The sequence below is a fragment of the Python bivittatus genome, unplaced genomic scaffold (assembly GCF_059951505.1).
Source record: "Python bivittatus isolate LINGU-HERP-01145 unplaced genomic scaffold, Pbiv_v1 ctg000440_np1212, whole genome shotgun sequence".
Taxonomy (NCBI): Eukaryota; Metazoa; Chordata; class Lepidosauria; order Squamata; family Pythonidae; genus Python; species Python bivittatus.
The window spans coordinates 8,113,819-8,125,004 of NW_028277063.1; the positions used below are offsets into that span (position 1 = coordinate 8,113,819).

Genomic DNA, 11,186 nt, shown 5'->3' on the forward strand with positions numbered 1-11,186 from the left:
CATGGTTCCTGAGATTAAGATATATCTCAGAGGGGAGAGATGCATAGAAATTAGTAAGGCTGCTTGACTTGAATGCATCTTTCAGAGAGTCACAATTCTGTAGCTCAGCCAGTTCCATTTGGTAAATTGGATCAACAATTTCAATGTCAACAGAAAATGGGTTCCGGAAAAGCTGTATATCCTGTTCATGGAGATGAAGCTCTTTAAATCTAATTTGAAATTCCCTTTGCAACAATTCCAGTGAATCCACACATGTTTTGTTTGGGAATGCAACCGCTGGTTTTTCAGCCAACAGGTTTTGAGTTGTGGGGAGATGGCAGAAGTTTTCTTCCTTCACGTGTTTAATGAGGAGGTCCAATTTTACTTGAAATGAGCTTCCCCTTTCCTTGAAGTTGCAAATTGAAACCACTGAGTAGCTCTGTTACATCTGTTAGAAAGGCAAGGTGCCATTTCCATTCTGCATCTTTGAGCTCTGGTACTTCTTTGTTTTTTGAAAGGAGAAAAGCAGAAACCTGTGGAAGTAAGTCATAAAAACGTTTCAAAACTCTCCCTCGACTCAGCCAACGGACTTCTGTGTGGTACAGAATATCTTCATAGACAACATTCAGCTCAGACAGAAACTCCTGAAACTGTCTGTGGTTTAGTCCATGAGCTCTAATGAAGTTAACACAAGACACCACAACTTTCATGACAGAATCCCACTTCAGAGATTTACAACACAGCGCTTGTTGGTGGATGAGGCAGTGTATGGCTATTGGACACGAATGGTTGTGTTTGTCCATCTCTTGTTTAATGCATGCAACCACTCCTTTCATAGACCCCACCATGCTAGGAGCACCATCAGTTGTCACACTGGCTAGTTTAGCCCAGTCCAGCTCCAAATCATTCATAGTTTCATGAACTTTTTCATAGATATCCTCTCCTGTTGTTGATCCTTTGATGCTTTGCAGTGCAGCAAGCTCCTCTGTGACTTCAAAAGAATCATTTGTCCCATGAATGAAAATTAGAAGTTGTGCAGAATCACGAACATCATTGCTTTCATCAAGCGCCAATGAAAAATAGCAAAGTTTTTTTGAGGAATTTTGCAAATGCTGATGCAAATTGTCCCCCATTTCTTCAATCCTTCGTGTAATTGTAGGTCCTGAAAGACTCACTGTACTAAATAAATCAGTCTTCTCTGGACACATCTCTTTGGCAACAGAAAGAAGGCATTCTTTTACAAATTCTCTAAATGGTCTGCCAGTGCACGCTATTAGCTTGGCAACTTGAAAACTTGCTCGCAGTGATGAAATATTTAGCTGCTTCTGCTTCACAAAAATATTTTGCTGAGTTATCAGTCCATTTTTCAGTTTTAATATTTTGTCTTTTCTCACTTGTCCGACCAAACAATCATATTTGTCTTTATGTTGAGTTACATAGTGTCGATGCAAATTGTATTCCTTGAACACAGACACTAAATCCTGGCATATCAGACAAACAGCTCTTTCCTTGTACTGCATGAAAAAGTAATCGTAAGTCCACTGTTCTTTAAATATCCTGCACTCGGAGTCGTTTTTTCTTTTTCTTGACATAATTGTTTCCTAGGGATTCAAAACACAGGTGTCACTGCAGACAGGTGCTGGGGGGTTAACATTCACTGCCACTGACCACCAATGCAGGGGGGGGATGGGGGAATGATATTAACTGTCACTAAAAAACAATGGGGGGGGTCGCCAATGTCAGTGAGTGTTATCCCCCCACCCCCCCTGCATTGGTGGTCAATGTCAGTAAATATTATCCTCCCCTCATCCCATCCCCCCCGCCCCCTGCCCCCTGCATTATTGATCAGTGCCAGTGGCCATTCTCCTACTTGAGGGGCAACCACATAGCGCAAATAGAGAAAGTAATAGGGTGCCCTGGACCACACCAATCACCCTGCACAGAGGATCCCTCCCGTGGAGTATGAGGAAGTATGAGTTGAAGTGCCCCTGTGGTTGTACGTGTGGATGGGCTGCCAAGTGCCTGAATTTTGATCATGTGACTGCAGGGGTGCTGCAACAGCTGTAACTTTGGGGACTGAGCATAACTACTGAATGAATGGTTGTTAAGCGATGACTATCTGTACAAAGAATTTGAGATGATGGAACAGGTCTGGGCAAGAAAGAGGAGTTTGGATATAAATGCAAGGAACAGAAGAGAAGAAAAAGTGAAACAGAAACTGAGTACAATGCTTTCTGCGGTCCTGATAATTTGCAAAGAAGTTGGCTGACCTGATTTCCAAAAATAAAAACTTGGATATACGAATATTAAAAAATGCATACATGTATATAAATTCATCTACAAGTCAATTTCCCCAAAGTCACGGGCAAAAATTACCAGAAAAAAAAGGACACAAAGATGTTTAGAAGAGCTTCTCTGAAATAAAGCAACTTTAAGTAGTTCCAAACATTCCAGTTCCCTGTTGTGCTTTTACACTCTGTGAAAAATTTTCAGGCCAAATTAATTTAATAAATGACTAACAATCAATTGACCACTCTCTCCATCATAAGGCTATCAGACCTGATCTGCAAAAATCCATTAGTTGTCAACAAAGAGATATAGGAAACACTAACTTTGCTTCTTATTCTGGATTTCTGCAGACTAGTACTAATCAAGCAGCAAGTAAAATGGATAATGGAATAGCTTCATTCCCATGTTCCCTTCCACCATAAGGTACCCTGAGACTTGAGGAGTAATAGAAAGACATCATTTCTTTGGCTACTTGTTCCCATACTGTTCTCCCTGCTCTACTTTGAGCCCTCCCATTAGTTCGAGGATGCCTTTCCCCAAAATCAGGACTATCCCTGTAAAACTGGAATTTAATCTTGGAAATAAGTTTCAGGCACTGATAGTGCCTTCTGTTGATTAAAACCTAGTCATGGCAGCAGGTTATTGGGAATATTTTAATGACATTCCCAATGAAATCCATTGTGTGGGTAAAACAGGAAGGAACATAAAATGCAAACCTGAAGCACCATGAGAACGGGGCTCCTACCTTTCTCCAAATAGGGCGCCTGTACTCATGAGACCTGGGGAAGACCAGATGGTTTCCGAAGGATTGCAATAACGGGGTGGGCAATTGGGAGAAAGAATGAGACAAGCAGCTTGGAGAACGACACAGCGATCATCTTGCATAGAGGATCCCTCCCACGGAGTACCAGGAGAGGAGGAGAGCCACCAGACCCGGCATACCTGTAATGTAGAATAGTCCAGCTCTGCAATCTCCCTTCTCGTGCATCGCCTGCAGTTCCCGACAAAGCCCCGAGAGACAGAAGCGGGGGACAATCAGGCCGGCGGGCCGGATAAATGACCCTGGCGGGCTGTATCCGGCCCACAGGACGTAGTTTGAGAAGCCCTGCCACAGAAACTCTAAGAGGCATTTGTATCTGCATATGTTAATTAAAAAGAAAACAGGTCTGTTCTTGTACTCTAGAAACAGAAACTTTTTTTTAAAGCATACGTTGTATTTTTTTTTCCTTCCCCTGGTATGCTGGTATAGTGCAGTTTCACTGGATTTTCCATTGAACATGTCCACCTTAAGAGACTAAAGACATATATTTTATTTATATTGATATTGATGCAAATAGGATAATTTTTTTGGCATCTTCTCTATCACCCACCTAAATTCTCCAGGATGCTCCAAAATCAAATGCACTTTTGTCAGTGATGGTCCTACAGGGAGGCCAAAACAATTAATGTTTGCCCAGAACAATTTTCCTGGTGCAATTTTTGTTCCACCAACTTCAGTTATGTTTTGACATCTCTGGTCCGTCCCTTCAAAGCCAGAGGGTAGTCCAAAATGTTAGAGTCAGGATATGAAAATCTAGAGGATAACTTGGGAAATTAGACATGCTTTAAGCATAGAGGCTCGGCCATTCCACTGCAACGGTACGCTACACACAAGCATATATTACTTTATTCCCTATTAATGATGTCTAGCAAAAATTTTTGTGTGAAGGTTTCTAATGAAAACAAAGTGGAAAAACAAATAGGAATTTCTATGCAATGCGGATTAAAACAACATTCTTGGGCATATTCACTACTCCCTCTTTCTTCTGAGCTCCCGATTGTTCAGCTCTGGTCTCAGAAGAATAATGTAGCATTTGGGGAAAAAGATGCAGATCAGCAGCCCAGCACCTGAGGCTAAGATTGAGAAGATCTCCACAGCCACCATCTGTTTCCCCTTGGTGCTCAGGTAGGTTGGAACAAAGGAGAGCCAAACACTGCAGAAGACCAACATGCTGAACGTGATGAACTTGGCTTCATTAAAACTGTCAGGTAACTTCCTGGCCAAGAAAGCAACTATGAAACTGACTGTGGCTAAGACCCCCATATAACCCCGTGTACAGTAAAACATAATCATGGACCCTTCCTTACACTGTGAGACAATTTTTCCAGTCTCTGAGAACAGGTCAGCATCTGGCACTGGAGGAGAGATGGACAGCCATATAGTGGAAAAGCCCACCTGAATTAAGAAGCCAGATAAAACAAAATAATATCCCAGTCTTCTCCCCATCCACTGCCTCATCCTGCTTCCTGGCTTGGTTGCCATAAAAGCCAGGACCACAGTTGCAGTTTTGGCCAGCACACAGGAAATAGCCACAGAAAAGATGATGCTGAAACCAGTTTGTCGGAGAACACAGGCCACCTTATCTGGCTGACCGATGAATAGTAATGCAGAAAGGAAGCAGAGCAGGAGGGTGACCAGGAGAATGTAGGTGAGATCTCTGTTGCTGGCTTTGACAATGGGTGTGTTGTGATGCATCAGAATTGTCCTTAGCACCAGAACTGTGATTGTAGAACAAAAAAGAGAAAGACAAGCTAAACTGATTCCCAGAGGCTCTTTATATGACAAGAAACTTATGTCTTTGGCAATACATGAATCCTGTTTTTTATTGGGATATTTTTCTCCTGTACAACTATAGCAGTCATTCAGATCTGTAATGGAAAGGGTCTGGTGTAAGTCTCAGTTGGATGCATGAACCTTAGGAGTGTTCTTACATTCCAAAACACATAAATATTTCCTCTCATTTGTTGCCAAAAGTGAACAAAGTAAGAAATGAAGACAATAGGATGAACAAGATTTTCAGAAGTGGTTTGCAATTGCCTCCTTCCTAGGACTGAGAGAGACGGATTGGCCAAAGGTAACTATGCTGGCTTTGTGTCAAAGGTTGGAGTAGAACTCACAGACTCCTGGTTTCTAAACTGGAGCCTTAATCACTGCACTAAACTGGCTCTCACAATAATGAAAACAATAAAAAAAAGGCTGAAAAAAGGCAAGGTAGTTATATACTAAGACTGTTAATAACAGTATAACTGTATAAGTAGTCAAACTAATAATTACAGAAAGACAATCCCTATGAAAGAACGTCTATAAATTTACAAGGAGTTAGAAACAAATGAATAAAATATCCTTACCCTCCTTTTCTGAAACCTTCCCTTCCGCACATGACACGCAAGAATAACAGCAAAATGGCTTCCCATCAATCACCTGCTTCCTAGAACCTGGATAACAGCTTGGTGTACATATGGAAACAGGACGTGTCTAACTTATAAGCCAAAAATAACAACAAGAAAAAAGTGATAATCTTTCAGACCTGTATTTCTGAACTCTTTTTTATTCTCTGCAGCATGGCTGTCACAAATCTTTGGTTCTTCCAGCATGCTGCCCTACTCAGGTATGACAAAAGGAAGAAGCATTTGTTTTTCAAATATTCAATGGCCAACCAATTTTCTTAATTATCTTTCCAAAGCTTTTTATATTGTTTCAAAATATGAGAATCTCTTTGCTTGGATCCTAAACAAAATATTCTATGCAATGCTAACTTCAACATCATTTTTTATGCCCAGCAATAGCAGCAGCAGGAAGAACAAAAATTAGGAGTTCAGGTTGATCAAGTAAGTTTTGGAAATTCCAGATCTAATAGTGATTTTATTTCCATACTTAAATCGGATTTAAGATTTCCTATTAGGAACAGTTTCCAAAAAGGCTATCTTTTAGAGACAGTGTAGAGATCCAGATTAGGTTAGACTGTATTAAAATTTGAACAGCTCCCCAAAAAAGAACCCTACCTGCCTTGATTAGTTTTATTGATGATTACTGAGATTCAGTGTTCATATCAGATTGTCTGTTCTTGGAACCGACCTGATTAAACCAGCTATTCCATATTATGGCACCTTCCTCAATGATGAATGAGTGCTCTGCAGAAGACTCAGGTTCTATCCTTCCAATTTTCACTTTTGACTGGTTTTCAGAAAGAATAAAATTGATGATATCAAATCCAGCCACTAACTTTCCATTTGGGTCTAAGGAGATCTTGTCCCCAGCACTGTTATTGAATGTGATTTGTCTCAAAAAGTGATGGAGCTAAATTACAAAGAAAGGACAGATGTTGAGAAAAAATTTGGAGATCAATGCTGTGTGCAATTAGAAACCCCCAGTTCTGGTTTCATTCATTTAAATATTTCTTTAATTTTTCATTCAAGTAACTTTTGTTTTTATCAGCTTTAGCTTTGTGGTTTTCCTTCCCATTCTTTCTCTCTTTACTTTTTCTGTTAGTATTTGGAGGGGTGGCAGCTAAATTTTATTGCTAAAAGCTATTTGGAATGTTGACCTGAAAATATTTCTTTTTTCATAGCATGAGTTACATAAAATGGCAATCTGTGATTGATGGTATCAATATATCAAAATCACAGCAGACTGATGAAACTCCTGGGGCTCTTTTTAAGTCAGAATTGATGCCATCAACAAATGATAGCTACTAAACAACTCAGGTATATTCAGTGAGCAGAAAAACTCAATCTTATATATTTCTACGTTAACACAATTTCTATGGACATTGAAGTAAACCCAGTTTCAGTTTATTTTCCAGGATGCCACTGAAAACATATAGGGAGTTTACAACTAGGTAGGCAGAGAACTGGTTGCAATCATGAACTGAGACCAAGTTCAGTACTTTTATGATAAAAGTAACTGGTAAAAATATGGACTTGTTCGTTTTTAGTTTAAAATCACAACTAAACAATTGCAGACTAGGATGTATTAGACTGGATTTCTAATAAGACATCAAAAAAGTGGAAGTGTTTTGAACTAAACAAAGATGTCAGGACGATTGATCACTTTTACATAAATCTTAAATAATAAAAGAGACAAAGAAAGACGGATTTCAATTAGGACGATTCTAATGCTGGACAGGAAAATGAAGATATTGTATTGCTGTGCTAGAGAGTCAGAACTCAACAATAATTGTGAACACATTACCTGCCAAAGTGGTTGATTGTGAAGTGGCCGTCCACCATCCCTCACTGTTCGATATTTGAATGCAGATGTAACCATGTCATGGAAAGCATGGGCTATGGCATAAACAGCATTGTAAACACTGTAGCTGTGGCCAGTCATCTGCATTTCAAAAATGGGGGAAGATAGGCTCTTCAATTTCTCCTGCCCTGTGCAATGTTTCCCATCTATTTCATCCACAGGTGTACCCAGAAATAGACAGTCAAAAGTTTCCTCCCAAAAGGTTTTGATAAAGCCATCTCCATTTGCACTGGAAGGGTTTTGACTCTCCAAAAACTCATGAAAGCCAGGTATGTCACTGGAGTGAAATGAGAAGACTATAGCTCCATGGAAAAGATCCAAATCCCAATCTCTTTGGTATCCAAAGGAAGTCAACTCCATTTCGGCTGTGGTTATCCATACTTTGCTTAGGGGGTTCTTATGTTTACTTTCCACTTCTTCATTTGATAAAAAGGACAGAAATCTAAAAAATCCCAAGGAATTTGATTCGCCGTAGGCCAGTATCACCTTAACCTTATTATCTGTCAATACATCATATATCATGATCCCTTGATTCAGTATTTCATCAATGTCAGTTATAAAGGTTGGAATGGGGATTTTTTGTATGAATGCAAAACAGATACCCTTCTGAGAAAACATGGGTGTCACTGTGTGTACAAACCTTTCTCCACTGTCAGTATCCATGACAACGACCCCAATCCATATCCACCTGAAGTGCAGAAGCAGAGACAGAATCCCCTCATATTGAAGCTCTTCCTTAGGAACCATCTGGTAGAAGGGAAGACTGGGAGATTTATCCTTCATCACTGGAGTGGGACTATAGGTGAGCTAAAGAGATCCATGAAGAACAGATACGAAAAGGAATAAGTATAGTATCCAAAAGTATGCTAACCTGTTTAAAACACATGATATAACTTCTTTCTACTTAGTATTTCTACCCTTAATGAAAGGATGTTCCTTCACTCTGTGCCTCATTAGCATAGTGAAGAAAGGGGGAAATGTTCCTTGGCTGATACCTAAGGACCAATATTGGTTCATAAATATGGTTTTCCAAGTCACTGCTTGTAATAATTTAAGGTCCCTAGGCATGTCTAATTCAGCCCTGTTCTTATATGATCTTATGAGATGGTAAGTCCAACTGAATTAAGATATCAAAGCAAGGTCATTTTAATATTTTGTTTAATATTTAATCGTTTGATGAAATTATATTTGTGTTCATGCATGCAGAAAAGTCATTCTATCTTTATCAAATAACTTTCAAGGCATATAATTCAATTTGTTTCAAGAAGGAAGGAAGGAAGGAAGGAAGGAAGAAAGGAAGGAAGGAAGGAAGGAAGGAAGGAAGGAAGGAAGGAAGGAAGGAAGGAAGGAAGGAAGGAAGGAAGGCACTGTATTCAGACATTAAGCTATATTTCACGCAATCTCTGTCACATGTAAGTTCCATTTAAAGATCCTAAGCAAGTATAGTTTTCTACATTTTCATAATCTGTTTTTTCATATCTTCTTTCTCTGGTAGATCTCTGTTTTCTTTGCCTGCTATCATACCAACATTTCTTTAATGTTCTTGAATAGATCTCTTATCCTTCCCATTCAATTGTTTACACAGTTTATTTATAGTGCTCATTACACAATTAAGAGTTCCTCTCTAAGCATTCCATTCTCTTTTCATTGGAACTATGTCTCTCTCTTCCTCTTCCCCTTTCTTGCCTTTGGTGTTGTCCCTAAACATCTACCTAAACAAACAGTTTGTTTTTTTTTTAATGGGTTTATGTCTTTTCATTTTCAGAAATGGACAACTGCCTTTGTCTTTATTTGTTTATGTTTTTCTTATTAGGGTACATAAACCTGTCATCTTTGTGGATGCTAAGAGTAAATACCTATCTGCAACACCTAAGAGCATTCACTTCATCTGTAGGTTTTGTGGGGATGAAGCCTCCATTTTCATCCTCTTTCTACATTGTAAAACCTGTGTCCACAACATACATCCTAATTCTTTTCACCTCCGTGGGATTTTTAAAGATCTAGACTGATGGAATGCTCAGGGAACTCAGAGGTTTGAAAAGTCATTTTGCAATCTGATTAAACTAACTTTTTAAATTAAAACAGGGGAGTTAATGTTATGATTCTTCATGAATGTTTTCTCAAATGTAAGACAAATCTTTGGTGAATCAGGTATCATGTATAAAGTCCAACTTAAAAACTAAGGAATTGTTCTACATGTTTACATTGCATATTACGTTCATATTTTTTGATTCAGGTAGATTGAAACTACAAAAAGGCATCGAGCAGAACAACAATGATGACACATGAGAAAAAGCATTATATTTTGTATTCATATCCTACCTGGGGAATCTTGTAGATGTCCAATACAATTGCAATATTTAGAGAAGTAACAGAATCCAGCCCACCTATCACTGATATGAGCCTATTTTGCACATTACAGCTGTAATTTGGGAAAAATCTTTCTAGCGTATATATAAGTAGCATTGTGGAATGAAACGTCCATTTTGCGTTATAGTAATTGTAAATATGGAATCCCAAGGTGATATTGGGTAATATCTGAGGATTTTCATTGATCTCCTTTGTTGCAAAGGCCAAGGCCAGGATGTGCTGATAATTCATTGGAAGTATTCTAAAATAAAAACTGGGTTGTACATCAATGGAATAATTCACTTGTTTAAAATTTAATACATTTTATCATATTTATTACTCTTTACTATAGAATGTAAATATCATTTTCTTGAGCATAATACCCTACATACTGGAAGGTGCCATAAAATCAAATTCTTCTAATGTTGATTGTACCTCATTACTGTTTATAATCAATGAAATGAAAATAACAGGAACAAGGTAGAAAGATGCACTGAAACCCATGTCAGAAGAATCATAGAGGAACTTGTTGTGATACAGGAGTTGGTAAGAGTGGTGATAGTAAATCTGTGCTAACCTTACCAACCCCCTCTTTAATAAAATAGTCTTCTTAAAGCGTTATTTGAAAATGTTTTTAAAAAGCATAACAGTGAAGATGTTGGAGCTGGACAGGATCACCTTTGCCTCAAGGGAAATAGATGGGGGGAACAAATATTTCTGAAAAATAACGTTTAGAAAAATTAAATACTCTCCTTCTGCAGTGTGGCAAACTTTGCAATAAGGTTATGTGTAAATATACAAGTCACAGCTGCCTATTAACTATTATTGTAGTTGTACTGATGTTTTTTGTATAATTGGAGGACCACAAAACACTACAAGAAAAACATAAATGGGACGAGAAAGAAAAATGAATTCCTTACACAAGCTCTTCTGGCAAGGGTGGTAGAGGTTCTTTTGTGAAATCTTTGGCATTTAAAAGGAAACCTGCATGAGATGCAATCCCACCAAGGATAAAGTCTCCATTCTGATGGTATTTGTGAAGTGGATCTCCTGGATACTGGACGTTGCATTTCAGAGTGGGGGTTTTGTATGTCATATATGGAAGCAGGTTTAACAGGAGGATCGCTGCTATTAACATCCTGAGGACAGTAGAAAGTTTCCTTCTCCAGATTCTTTTCTATCTACCCATGGTCATTACAGTGGTCATGTTTATACAACTCACTTGGATGCACAAAATATTTGACCCACACTATTCTCTGACCACCCTAGAGTTCCAAGTGTTAAAAATGGATGATTCTACTGATACACACACACCTGTTTCTTCTCCCCATCCCTAAATGGTTGAGGTCATCTTTATGACAGAATAAATTGGCTATGTTAGTGTAGTTGATTTGTGGAAACAAGTGCAGTTTCGGATCAGCTAATTTAATTATAGTGCTTAAGGTAATTCAGTGAACAGGGAATTGTTACCTATTCAGAACTGGAATTCTCTGTGGAATTT

General features: G+C 38.6%; 2 protein-coding genes across 2 annotated transcripts; both read right to left on the reverse strand.

The window, feature by feature from the left end:
- Positions 1–341: 341 nt before the first annotated feature.
- Positions 342–1,571, reverse strand: LOC148215755 (general transcription factor II-I repeat domain-containing protein 2A-like). The gene has a single exon (XM_088142454.1). The coding sequence runs from the start codon at positions 1,569–1,571 to the stop codon at positions 342–344; it is 1,230 nt and encodes a 409-aa protein (XP_087998580.1).
- A 2,486-nt stretch (positions 1,572–4,057) lies between these two features.
- Positions 4,058–7,999, reverse strand: LOC148215756 (vomeronasal type-2 receptor 26-like). Its single transcript, XM_088142455.1, has 3 exons — positions 7,280–7,999; positions 6,196–6,385; positions 4,058–4,956 (listed from the first exon to the last, which is right to left on the reverse strand). The coding sequence occupies exons 1-3, from the start codon at positions 7,997–7,999 to the stop codon at positions 4,058–4,060; spliced, it is 1,809 nt and encodes a 602-aa protein (XP_087998581.1).
- Between the last annotated feature and the right edge of the window lie 3,187 nt (positions 8,000–11,186).